Below are 14,347 nucleotides of genomic sequence, written 5' to 3'. Positions count from 1 at the left end.
CGCATAAAACAGACAACCGACAACCGTGTTACTATATATATCAAGACACCAGAGGTGATTCTTTACACGACCCGAAACGGCGGTATAGTCGAAAAATCGCTTTAAATTGTTTTTGATCACATCTCTCTGATAGTCATCAACGAGTTGTGGTCGATTCTGACATGTCTGATGCTAGTTACCTTCAATTTGGAGTACCACAAGGCTCTGTTCTTGAACCGAAACTCTATTGTATTTTTTTCGGGATTTATAGGAAACAATAATCGTCGACACGGTTTCAAATATATGTACAGATAACCCGCAAGTCTACATAAGATACTTAAGCCACGTAATGATTGGAACAAGTACTTTGAAAGACTTGAAAAGTGTTTGAATTAAATCAATCTGTGGATGCCAAACAATCGTTTGACACTGATCCAGGATAAAACTAAACTGAAGCGAAACATATGGTAACTGTTAAGATTAAACCAGGCGAAAGAATAAAAACCAAGCGGCATCTATTGTTAAATCGTATATGTATCATCTACAGTCCCTGTATGGGATAGACTTCTCACTTGCCCCATGCCCCATCGCCCCATTCCCCATTGTCCCATTCCCCATTGCATCACTGTATTTCCCGTTGTCAAATGCCCATTCCCCATTCCGAAAAAAAGTAAGGTAAATATTTTATCATACACATGTAATGCATTACGAGATGCGTAAAGTTCTCTTGCTATCAATATAGATTTTGGAATCTCGAAGCAGAGATTTGGAATAACCGAAATCACATGATACTTCTATTGTGTAATATTGCGTGCTGCAAAATATTCTTAAAAATATAGAAAAATGAATGAATTGTGAACGAATTTGATTTAAAAAAATGATTCTAAATAACGCATTTATGAATATTCTTTTTGTAATTCAGATTTTGAAATGGAAACCATTTCCAAGTGTATATATACAGAATAACATACTTCTACAAATTGAATAAGTGTGAACGCTTGGAGTATCCTTAGTGGTCTGATAATATCGTTTAAAATGTAAAAATAAGCATCACATGCGTCCCTGCGACACATTTATTTCAGTCGAATTGCTAAAAAATGACATATTTTAGCAAATTGTTTACAGTTTGAATTTTGGGTGTGAACAGTTTTAAATTCTATAAAAAAAATATTTCTGCCAATTGAAAGGGAAACAACATGCGAGTTCCTGTGACACAAAATTATTTCGTCCAAAATTTTCAAAAATGATATTTTTTAAACATCAAATGAATGCGACCATTTTTAATGTATAACAACAAGACAGATGCACTTAATATTAACGAGTAATCAAGGGAACTAAGATTCTAGCGGAAAGCTCTAAAATGTAATCCTAGGTCAAAGATCAAACATGGAAAACAGACAAACACAACGAAAAATATAAAATTAACCAAAATTATAAATACAAAGTAAATGGACAATTCGGATTCCACTTAAAATCTGGCAGCATAGACCACGTGCACCGGTAGGGTAAGCGTCTTCTGCTTTTCTAGAAACACCCACCGAGACACAAAAAATGCCAAAAAATAATGAACTGCGACGCCTGTCATTCAAAATTGGTTGAATAACCGTTTGTTTAAACTCTTTCATAGAAAACAATAGTTTTCCCTTACCATCGATTTCTAAGTGTAGGTCAAAATATAAGGCTGATTTCATAGAGTTTGTAGTATCCTTTATCTTAAGTTCTTTGGGGGTAGATGCAATGTATCAAATCTTCAAACTTAGGATTGTTTAAAGATAATACGTCATCTATATAGCGGAAACTGAGATTAACGAAATTTTAGCCTTTCGGATCAGATCAGCTATAAAGTCAGCCTCATAAAAGTGCAGGAATAGATCAGCAAGTAGGGGAGAACAGTTTGTTCCCATTTGAATGACGACCATTTGTTGAAAAACGCGTCCATTACACTGGAAAATATGTTGTCGATTAAAAATTCCAACATTTTGTGAACATCTACTTCTGTTTATTTGGAAGATGATTTTGAGTTATTTCTTATATAGTATAAAGTATATTTGTGTACCATCTGTCTTGAAAAAAAAACAACAATGTATGATGTTTTTAAGTCGGGATTTTAACTGAGTATGCGGAATAGAAGTATAGAGTGATAAAATCATATGCTTTAATGGTGTTATACGCTGATAATAGTCTTAAACTGATAGTGTCAAAAAGATATGAGGCTGACTTCATAGAGTTTGTAGTATCCTTTCTCTTAAGTTCTTTGGGGGTAGATGCGATGTATCAAATCTTCAAACTTAGGATTGTTTAAAGATAATACGTCATCTATATAGCGGAAACTGAGATTAAATGATCTAGATAAACGAAATTTAACCTTTCGGAATCAGATCAGCTATAAAGTCAGCCTCATAAGAGTGCAGGAATAGATCAGCAAGTAGGGGAGCACAGTCAATCAATGTTGACAATTAACAACCGTTAGTATAATCAAGTAATCGATTCTTCAATTATTTTGTACAATTTGAAAAAAAAAACATAAATTGTCAGGCAAAGATGTGGATCTGCATAATACAAATTAATATGTCACTGGAATTAAAATGTCGTCTTAAAGTATGGTTTGTTATACATGGCGCTATTCAAATAATTATCATTATATTATTGTTATATGTAATTTGTGAACTGGGACATTACGTCGTGTTTTATTTTTTTTTACATTTTGGATTTTTACTGAATTTTTCAATGATGGAATACGATACCCGCACAATTTAAGTTAAATTGTCAAATGTTATGTCCTAGACAGGTCTGATATTTACTGATAGTTATATAGGCAACATGTGGAATAAGAAAGTATCATATTATAGCAGGTTATGTATAGTGGCAATAAAATCTATTTTTAGCAAATAACTGGAGTTCGTAGCTCGATCCACAAAGGCTTAATTATGCTACAAAATGATATACGATGAAAATTACATTGTAGAACAACTTGATACTTTGTTCAACATCAAAATTTGATGCAACATTGTTTAAAAATGTAATAGACTATATTGAATAATTCATTCAGTGACATTTTGAATTTTACTGGATCACCTTTATTTTGCGATTTAACCCATGGCAGACACGGTCGTTCGCACCTGTCTGTCATAGAAAACAACAAATACGAAACAAAATATTATACTTACACTACTCCTGTCTTTATTTCCCTCTATTACCGTATAATGCCTGTTGTCCACGTAATATGTATCATCGTTACTGCCAAAATACACATTAGATGCTCTCTGGCGGCCCAGTAAACCCATTGGATGATTATAACTAAGGGTGTCATGTTCCGAGCTTGGTAAAGATAGAATAAAGAAATAAAAAAAAATAAATAGAAATAAAAACAGATTAAAAAAAAGAAATGTATATCATACAAAAGCACGAAAACAAAATCAAAAATAAGGAATATGAAAGGATAAAATATAAAAACAAATTTATGCTTTTCAAAGTAGGACAAAGATCATATTAAAAAAAAGAAAAACAATCATAAATTCTTTTTACACAGCCAAAGGCCATTAGACTATCAATTTATTTGGTATCCAATAATTTTGATAGATTTGTCGGATTTGAGAAAGGAACGACTGGCGAGAGCATAAATGGAACACGTATTCAAACGCACGTATCAAGAGTGGTTAATCAAGTAACATTTCTTATAATTGTAGCAGCCCTTACTCCATATGATAAAAACACTCATACGTTAATCCACATTTGTTTTATTAAAGCATTTTCATGACCACAGAAGACGAAAGTAGTATTTTGAGCTGTCTATTGCACTATTTTATTCAAATAATTTTAATACGCACTACTACTTACATATAAAAGCCTTTATCATCCTGTTTCTTTTTAGCACTTCTTCTGCACATGAAACAAATCAGTATGGATATGACTATAACCACTCCAAAACTTCCACTGGCAATTATTATGATATACTTTGACTCGAGTTTCAGTTTCTCCGATTTGTTCTTACAATATTTACCCGAATAAACTATGTTTTCAGTTTCAGTACATCTGAAAGTGCAAGAAGAGTAGTGGATATCTTTCACTCTTAAAGTGCAACATGTTTCGACCCAGGAATAAGGTATCCTATATCCTATATCCTAGTCATTTAATATTGCATAAAATCTCTAAATATTGAGTAGCTACTATATTGCATGAAAACAACAAACAAATATTGCAAATTGTTGGAACTTATATATTTTATTTATTAAAAGAAGGTTCCTGCTAATTAACGTTTCTTAGATCCATTTTCAAGGAATAAGCACTTTAAAGGTCTATTCCTGTTGATTCAAATGTACAAACTATCATTCTCTTTTCATTAGTGATATAAATTAACTAATAATAAACAAACGACCCTAAAATGGTTAAAAAAACATAAAAACGAAAATAAACAACAAAAAACAAACAAATAAAACAAAGAACAAAAATAAATGACGCAAAACAAACAAAACATAAAAAAACAAGGTAATAAAATAAATAAAAGAAATAAAAATTAGTACACATACATTTGATGTTAATTTGAAATAATTGGACCTTACATGCAATATGACTTTCCATTAGAATCAACATTACATGTGCCGCCATTTAGACAGTCATATCCAATGCAGTTTAAAGTACATATTCCTCTGGTATTGCTGTACGTATAACCGGTCCTGCACAATTTTGAAAAGATGACGTTTACATCAGCTTGCTCTTCGATGTCTGTATATTGATTAAAGTAGTAAATTATCTATGATTAAGCATTTATCAAAAGTGTACAACACGATTTCGATTGATTTATTGGAGCCAATTTAATTTACACCATTCATTTCATGTTAACAATAACATATCACTTCCAATCACACGTGTTTTCGGTTCCGTGTATGATAGAACTGCATTACAATAAACCGCTTAGCCAGATTTTCATCGAAATGTACAGAATGGTCAGTTAACTTTGAATTTAGCGTATTATATAACTTTCATAAGATGTTAAAGACACTTTTTGTTGACCAGATGCGGTAATGGAGAATATTACTATGATGTGTATGTTTATGGTTGCTTATAATTCAAGGCCGACGACTTAATTTGTTTGATCAAGGAGCTTTTAGAACATACGCAAACATAGTTATAAACAAATTTGGTGCACTTTTGTTATGTCAATGCGAAACAAATACATACCAAATCTGTACAAGTGAGCAGTTGTCAGCAGAGAACCATATTTTATTTATTTGTACATAAAATGATATTTGTAACTTACTTACTTGTCAACATCCGAAAACTATTCTTAATAACTCGTAGACAATCGCAGACATTTGTATCGATTTGCAAAAGGAGATGGAACTTGACACGGGTTCGTAAGAAAAAATTGAGTAAAGTTTTATGAATCTTGTAACTTTAAAGATATGTAAGTATTCGTACGAAAATACGTATATGTAAAGGTGGTATAAAGTATCACCGCGAAATTTGAATTTTTAGGTACGTTAGAACTTCTCGCATCATGTTCGATAAATTTCTACCTGAACGACAGTTATGAGAAGTCACTTGATAATTATGTCTTGGTATTATCATGTTTTCCATGCAATCATACTTGATAAAGTTGTTTCATAGATTTCAAAAGATGTTGGAAAATTTTGTATGAAACTTTCTTTTCAAGATCAACTGGCACGATTGGCAATATGAGCTATTGCCACCCCTTGGCGTACGTCGACGTCATATTTAGCAGTTGTTTTCCAAAACTCTTATTTCTGAAACTACTTCTACATTTGGAATGAATTGAATTAGGGTATTTTGCATAGACCTGAAGTGGAGATTTTTATATGTTGATAAACCTGGACGACGTTAATATAAATAAACCATAAGGGGCAAACAGAAGTTTTTCACATATAGTGTCAAAACTGCTTTGTTGTTTGAATGTTCCTTAGGGTAGTTTGCAGAAGAAACGATGTCTTGATTTTATATTCATGGAAAAACATGGACGACGTTGCTAAATACATCATATAGGTGTCTGACAAATATGTTTAAGATATTTGGCCAAAACCGTTAGCTTTAGCAACATTCTAACAAGGTAAAAATATTCATTGATGATACTAATCTTTTGTAAAGCCTAATATGTTATTGTAAGCTTAGTTGGAGATTTTGCCCTTTGGCGACAATTTGTTTACTATTTTTATGTTATTCCTTTCCCTAACTTTCTCTTCAGAAAATACTGGAAAGAACTCAATGACAATTGATATGACTTTTCCTTAATTAGTTATGAGCACTTGAAATTTTCATCCACGAAAATGGCCGCTTTTACAAAATATAGAATGTTGCTGATCAAGCAAGATGAACAATTCAGTTTTTTAAGAGCCTCTAGTTTAATTTTCAACCCCACCGAAAATTTGCATGATTAAACGAGAGCGTTGACTTTTTGTTGAACAAACAATTGATACTCGACGAAAATATTCATATTTAGTAACCATTGGTCGTGAATTTGTTATATACCGAATTTTCTGTCATATTAGAGTTTACAATTTCTGACTTCAGGGTTAATTACCATAGATACATGTAAGTATATTCCCTGCTACATTAATTTGCCAAAAAAGATTGTCTTAAATGTTAAAAGATCAATTAAAAACTGAATAAATATCTAAGGAAACATGTTTGTCCATCCAGAAAATGTTTGGTTATAACTTATGACTCGAACTTAAATGTAAAAACGCAGTAATGTACAAATCAGCCATTACTCTAATAAAGAGAAACTATTCAACTTGAACTACATCATGCTTATGTAATTAAGAGAATTATTTCATCATTTGTGAATTGCATTTTTTATGTTATTAGCTGAAAACCACAAAACACCAGTAGATGTGTTTTACAGGCAAAATATCACGGTGATTTAAGAGAAAAGTGACGACAGACGACAATTTATGCAAAGTGATGACAATTGCTCATCTGGACATTTGGTAATATCACCAGACTTAGACTGAAACACTAACATACAGTCCCTGTATGGGATAAACTGCCCACTTGCTCCATACCTTATTGCCCCATGCCCCATTGCCCCATGCCCCATTCCCCATAGCCCCATTCCCCATTGTCCCATTCCCCATTGCCCCATACCCTATTCACTATAGCCATCGACTTAATTCCCGCTGTCAAATGCCTTTCCCGATTCCGAAAAGAAACAAAAGTAAAGTAAATGTTGTATCAAACACATACAATGCGTTAGGATGCCAAAAGTTTTGTGCAAATCAGTATTGATTTTAGAATCTCGCTGTCAAGTTCAAGAATTACCGCAATCACGCGATATTTGCATTCTTTACATGTATTATCGTCACTCCGAGCTGCATGAGATATGATCTTGCACAATATTCTTAAAACTATAGATAAATGTATGAATCGTTAGTGAATTTGATTTCTAAAATTATTATTCTTAAAAATGTTAAAATTGTTCAGATTAGATTTTGGTTGATTGTTGTTATATTTATATTTCGAACCAAATTTTTGAAAATGAGATATTTTTCCAAATTAAATGAGCGCCAGCAACCAAAATTACCTTAATGGTCTTAAATAATTGTTTAAAATGTTAAAGTTGTTGAAATAACCATCATATGTGTGGCTGTGATACATTTGTTCAATAAGATTTCTAAAAAATTACATATTTATGCAGATTGTAGAGGTGTAAACAATTTTATTTTCAATAATGGTCCACAATTATGGTTAAAAATATAAAAAATGGCAATATTAGTATCCGGTTGGTACATTGCAACAATCATATTTCAGTCAAAAATCTTCAAAGTGTATGTTTGCGAACACCTTTAATATAGCTATCACTAAAATTAACGTAAAACATATTAAAATTGTCTATATTATGTTCTGTTGTCTGTAATACATATTTTTAGACCAAATTCTTGAAAATGAGATATATTTTGCAAATTAAAAGAGTGTGAACACTTAAAATATCCTTAATAGTCTTATATTATTGTTTAAAATGTTAAAATTGTCCAAGAAAGTATCTTGTCGGTTGTTTTGACACATTAATTTCAATAAAATTTCTCAAAAATGACATATTTCTGCAGATTGTTATGGGTGCGAACAATTTTAATTTTAATAATGTACAAAATTATTGTTAAAAATATTAAAAATGGCAATATTAGTATCCGGTTGGTGGTTGCAACAGCCATATTTCAGTCAAAAACTTTAAAATGAGAAAAAAGTGCATATGTGCAAACACTTTCAATATACCTATTAGTCTAAAATTAATGTAAAAAAGAATTAAATTGTCTGTATCATTATTATGTTGATGGCTGTTATACATATTTTTAAACCAAATTCTTGATAATGAGATATTTTTTTCAAACCCTCTAAATTACCTTTATGGTCTTAAATTATTGTCAAAAAAGACATCATATGTTTGACTGTGAACAATTGATTTCAGTTCAATATAATGACACATTTTTGCATATTGTAAGGATGCGAACAAATTTAATTTCAATAATGGTCTAAAATTCTTATTAAAATATTAAAAACGGCAATATTATTATCCTTTTCGAGGTTGCGACGAATGACATATTTCTGCTAATTAAAAGGGAATCAACATTTTATCATTATTTTTTTAATGGTCTTGTTATTATTGCTCAATGAGTTTAATTTGTCAATATTAAAATCATAAGAGTGTCTCCTACACAAAATTATGTCAGTATAAATTTTCAAAAATGATTTACGTTTAGAAACCGTATGATCGCGAACATTTTCAATCATAACAAATGTACTTCCGGTTAATATTAAAAAAATGTCAATGAACAATGAACTGCGACACGTGTAATAATAAATAAAAAATAATATAGAACAAACTTGTTCAAAAATTATTTTAACTGCAGTCATAGAATAATGATATGTTCGTTCCTTTCGGAAAAAGGAAGAACAATATGTTTGATTGACAAATCAAAATTATTCCCTCGCCCCATTCCCATTGCTCTATTCATTTACCCCATTCCCAATGCCACATTACCCATTGCCCTATTCCCTATTGTCCCATCCCTATCCCCCACTTCCCCATCCCCCATTCCCCATTGCCCCATTTCCCATGCCCCATTGCCCCATACCTCATAAAATGGGAAGTTTATCCCATTCAGGTACCACAGTATACAAACAAGTAAACAAGTCTTTTTGACGCTTATTCTGTACACTTTTTGACGTTTTTGCGTTTGACGGCGTGATTCGAAGGGACTGTGATTATAGCTTTATATTTACAATCATTCTCTTTGAAAATTTTCAGGAACACCTGTTAGGGATTGATTGAAGTGCTGTTCTTTTTATTTGGCTCTAAATCAAAAAGAAAGGTAGTTATTGACGTTTAAAGTTGCAATTTGTTTACTGTCAAACCGAAAACTGTATTTTTTAATGTGTTCAAACGTATGTAATGATATAGTTTATATTTACACTACGACGATTAAAAATCATAACAAACATGTTCTCTAAGTGACAAGATCCCGCAACACTGATTTCTATGTGAAAATTGTGAAAGTAAAGATTTGTTACTGTACACTTTTTAGAGTAACACAGTATGCCTTTTTGACGTCTATTTTATAACATACTGTACACTTTTTGGTGTTTTCCTAAGTAGAAAAGGTGAAGTTATATCATTATTTTACCCTGTATTATGTTTGGACTTTAGTTATTTATCCAAGATATGTTCTGTTATATAATAATATTTCTTTTTTTTTGCAGGAACAGATGTCATGAATGTCATAATGGAATACTATAAGTGTTATTACTGCCCGAATGGCTATGGCGTTTTTAAGAACATTTTTGACCACCTTATGGAAGAACATAATACAGAGACTTTCAAAATAAAACGTCAAACATTTTCCGAAAAAAATAATACACATGGATATACTACCATTAACTACAATTTTAGACCGATTGACTCAATTTTGGCTGGAAAACAAATTCTTTTTGAAGAACCAGATAAAGTTTATATAAAAGATGCAGGAAATTATCAAACACCTAGTCCGCCAACGAACAAAAGACACAAATCATATTTGTTCAACCGTAAAATATAGGTCACAGCCATCATCCAAAGAATGCATTGTGGTAGACATCTCTAGATGTATCATGCGTACCAATATAGTTGATGTGACACTTGTCAGTAAGCGGTTTTGGACCTTAACTATTCTTCCTAACCGGACGCCGTCGCTGGGGTTATCATATCATCTTCGCTGGCGAAGGGTTCAGATTCACTTACTCATCTTCACCCCTGGCGGATTTTGCGCTAATTTTATGGATAGAAATCCTGACATTCGATTGGATGAGGCCAGACTTGGCTGGATCTTATCGTTTTGTTCAAGCTAAGCTAAGCTAATTGGTATTTTACGTCGTGACTATATCCACGTGGACCTGCATCGGCGGTAATAAGTAACTGTCACACTGTGGTGGCCTTATGTAGCCAGTCTTTCGGAGAACCCATCAGAAGGACTCTGCTGTGTTGGACCTACTTAGCGACTGGACTACTCTGCTGACACTTTCGCCTACCAATAGGCCCACATGGCCTATTGGCGTTTCCCCACTGCGACCATTTGGGAGGTATGTCAGCTGCACAGTGTATTGTTCAGCTAACTAGGGGAGTTTAACGTCCTGACTATATCCAAGTGGGCCTGCATGGACGTGTATTGTTCAATACAGAAAAATGATACTTATTTATCAAATATATTATTACTAATATGGTTAATATTAAAAGTTAAATTTGCAAAATAACTGATAAAAAAAATTCAATTAAATCTAATTTCTATATTGTTATAAAGAGTATATAAAAATTGATTTTAGATTTTAAAATATTTCAACTTTGATGTTAATATGTTGAAATAAAAATGATGTAAATATCAGTACAAAAGGAGATAATATTATTCTAATAAATTGCATGGCTAAATCCGCCAAGGGTGAAGTGGAGTAGGCGGATCGGAACCCTTGGCTGGCGAAGACATTATCACATAAGTTCCCCCTCAATTCATGAGGTGAGCTAAAAATGAAACAGCTTTTAAATAACGCACAGTGGACCTGAAATTTAAACAAAATTGTGACGGGCAGTCCCTGGAATATAATAAAAAGCATTTACATTACGTCAAAAAAAGTTCAGTTGTTACATGAAAAAGGTATACAGTATCCATTTTCTTAACATCATAAAGGGTTCAGTAACAAATTTTTATTTTTGCAATTTTCACATAGAAATCAGTATTGCGGGATCTTGTCACTTAGAGAACATGTTTGTTATGATTTTTATTCGTCGTAGTGTAAATATAAACTATATCATTACATTTTAACACATTAAAAAATACAGTTTTTGGTTTGACAGTAAACAAATTGCAAATTTAAACGTCAATAACTACCTTTCTTTTTGATTTAAGCCAAATAAAAAGAACAGCACTTCAATCAATCACAATCTTTGAAAATTTTCAAAGAGAATGATTGTAAATATAAAGCTACAATGTGATAAAACTTACCTCACAGTCCCTTCGAATCACGCCGTCAAACGCAAAAACGTCAAAAAGTGTACAGAAAAAAACGTCAAAAAGACATTTCAGGCGCACAGGTTTGTATACTGTGGGTACTGTAACACAATGTCACGAACTGTTTAAATAAATAACAATTACCTGTATTTAAAAGATTTAAGGTTTCTACTTTCTTGGATTGATCCAAGTGAATATTACTAATGTTTCCCTTATCTAGTATTTCGTTTGTTGTATTAAGGATCTGCTCTACTGATTCATTAATTTTCTTCTCTGCGTTTTTGCTCGCCAGGTCAACAAATGGAGATAATAGTAGTTTGGAAGCAATTTCATATCTGAAATTTTAGTAAAGAGTTATGTTCTGTTTGTATAAAAAATCGACCGTGAAAATTAACTAAGTTGGATATTGCATAATAATTTGTAAAATATGTGCTTGATTTACAAATAGAACCTTTTGTTTTCAGTTCATCCACGTATAACACGAACAAAATAGTGCAAAAAGGAACAAAAATGTGCCAGTTCCACCAAATTTGAAAAAAAAAATTGTTTTCATTGTAGTAGGTATTGGCATCAAGCTTCGACAGTTTTATATTCAACTATAAAGGCCTATTTCATAAAGACAACTTTTCTTGAAATAATGTATTTAGCTTGTTGAATCAAGTGGCCACTGCTATTCTATATCTAAACACAATCCGAAATTATCCAGAATACAGACATTCGCGCAGAAATGATCTTTTCTAACGTCATTGTGACAGGTCAATGTTATACAAAGTCGTAAATTTATTTTGTCTGGGATTTGTAATCATCCTTTTTGAAACATTTAATTTAGTTTTAATAAATGTATGCTAGTAAGTTTGAAAATAGGTAAGCCATTTCTTTTAGCAAATATCATAATCAGAAGCTTGTATAATTAATTGAATATAGGTCTTTCAAATAATCATATTTTGCATAATCTTTATTCTGTAAATTATTCGTTTAATGAATAAAAACTAAAAATCGAGAGTTATTGTCCTTAAAATGACTTTGAATAAATTGAAAAAAGAGAGACGGGTTATGTATTTTCGTTTACAAATGCACTCGATTCAACAGAAACAATTCAAGACAATACATTTATCACAAACGGAAAGGGTTAATATTGAATAAGAGAGAGATAATTCTGTAAATTTTCTTTTTAGTTTAGACTATAACAAAACTTGTTGCCAAAAACTGCTTGAAATGAAATATACCAACAATAACTTTTTTAACAAAATTATGGTAAGGATTTAGATCTTACTATTTGTTACTATTTCTTACATAATGGTACCGATGGGTTGTCATTCATTGAAATTGAGAACAGCATATCGGATTTTTCAATATTTATATGATTGGTATTTTTGTATTAAATAACCACTGGGTCGATACCACTGCTAATAGGACAAGGGTCTCCTAGGGTATTCACCAACCCAATAGTTGGACTTAGCTGTTCCGGAATTATTTCAGATTTATTTATCATATTAATCAAAACTTTCAGTATTACAAATTTCAAAATACCTAAAACGCCGGGGCTTCATTCTTGTATTGTACATGATAGAACGGTCTTATATTTAGCTTCATACTCCGATATTTTCGTGTTGAGTACTTCTTGTAAACAATTTCATTTTATTTATTTCGATCTTCCTATATCGATCCTGCAGATTGATATGCTATAAGATCGGTGACGTCAAATAATGTTAACGTTAAACCAAAAAGAGTTGTGGAGTTCTGGTGGGATCAAGTCCTAAAGTGAAATCAGCAAATACATTTCTCATGCGATTTATCGATATTTATCACACATGAAACATTCGACAACTCACTGCTATCTATATATCACGAACTCACTTTGCATGAGGTGTTTCCCTTTTTCTCCTCGTTTCATTGTCTGTTCTGTAAGTAAAAGTGATTATATATACGTTTGCATAACATCTAATTATTTGAGTTTCTAACGAGTTTATTGCGTCCATGTAAGTTTACATAGGTATATTTATTGAACCAAGGAATAAAAAACTGAAAACAAATTTATGATTATATGGTCATGAATAGTAGAAATAAAAAAATGTAACAAGTGTTCACAGAAGTTTGAAATGATATGAACAATGTGCAATCTTTGTGAGTTTGCAAGTGTGAGTTTCAATTAGTTATAAAAGTCAAATACCATTCTCTAAATGCAAATGTAAAATTTATTACATATGGCAAATTCAATAAAATCCCGCTATCTTTGTGAATAATTTTAGAGCTTTTTGTATAATCGTCAAGATCGATAAAGGAAAAATCTCCTCCAATTATTGTTTAGTTTGTAAGTTTAAAACGAGTATTTGTGTGATTCATCCATGTTTTGTTAGGATATTGTCGAAAAATATGCATGCCTGTATGTGTATCAGGCTTAAGGGAAAAAGGAGGATGCAAGGCTGTATTACTGATGTTGATATAGAAGTTAAATGTTTCAGTAGCTTACATTTTGACAACATTGACGAGAACATCAAATAAATGCGGAACTTTCAAATAGAGATCTTTGAGTTTCATCTGAAATGAAAATATATATAAAAGAATTTTTTAGCAACACTTTAAATAGGAAGGTCTATTTTGAAATTTTTTTTTAAACAAATACTTATTTTTTTATGCAGATATAAGGACCAACTAATAACCCTTTCTCGTTTGACTTCAAAAGATCCGGAACTTTTATAACAAGACGGTCAAATTTCAAATAAAGAAAATAATATGCACAACAACAAACAAAATCACATCAGTGAGGAATTTATGTCCATCGGGAAGAGAACAGCTCTGACATTTTGCGTGACTCCTCGAAGATACTGGTTAAATGTTATATACTAAGAAGAAAGAAAACAACTACGACCAAAAAAAATATC

At 31.7% G+C, this 14,347-nt stretch overlaps 1 protein-coding gene across 1 annotated transcript in view; it reads right to left on the bottom strand.

Moving 5' to 3' along the window:
* The window catches only part of LOC148603303 (uncharacterized), a 41,398-nt gene that overhangs the window by 4,338 nt on the left and 22,713 nt on the right, over positions 1-14,347 (bottom strand). Inside the window, exons 5-10 of the mRNA XM_088553946.1 lie at positions 13,936-14,003; positions 13,323-13,367; positions 11,610-11,800; positions 4,539-4,701; positions 3,817-4,011; positions 3,147-3,297 (exon numbers count right to left, since the gene is read on the bottom strand). Of these exons, the coding sequence (XP_088410072.1) occupies positions 3,147-3,297; positions 3,817-4,011; positions 4,539-4,701; positions 11,610-11,800; positions 13,323-13,367; positions 13,936-14,003 (813 nt within the window). The remainder of the gene's footprint in view (positions 1-3,146; positions 3,298-3,816; positions 4,012-4,538; positions 4,702-11,609; positions 11,801-13,322; positions 13,368-13,935; positions 14,004-14,347) is intronic.

Source organism: Perna viridis, chromosome 11 (assembly GCF_037379345.1).
Source record: "Perna viridis isolate PV_CMFRI_1.1 ecotype Kerala chromosome 11, ASM3737934v1, whole genome shotgun sequence".
In the NCBI taxonomy this organism is placed as follows: Eukaryota; Metazoa; Mollusca; class Bivalvia; order Mytilida; family Mytilidae; genus Perna; species Perna viridis.
The sequence above is the reverse complement of the archived record's forward strand: the minus strand, read 5'-3'. Positions and strand labels throughout refer to the sequence as shown.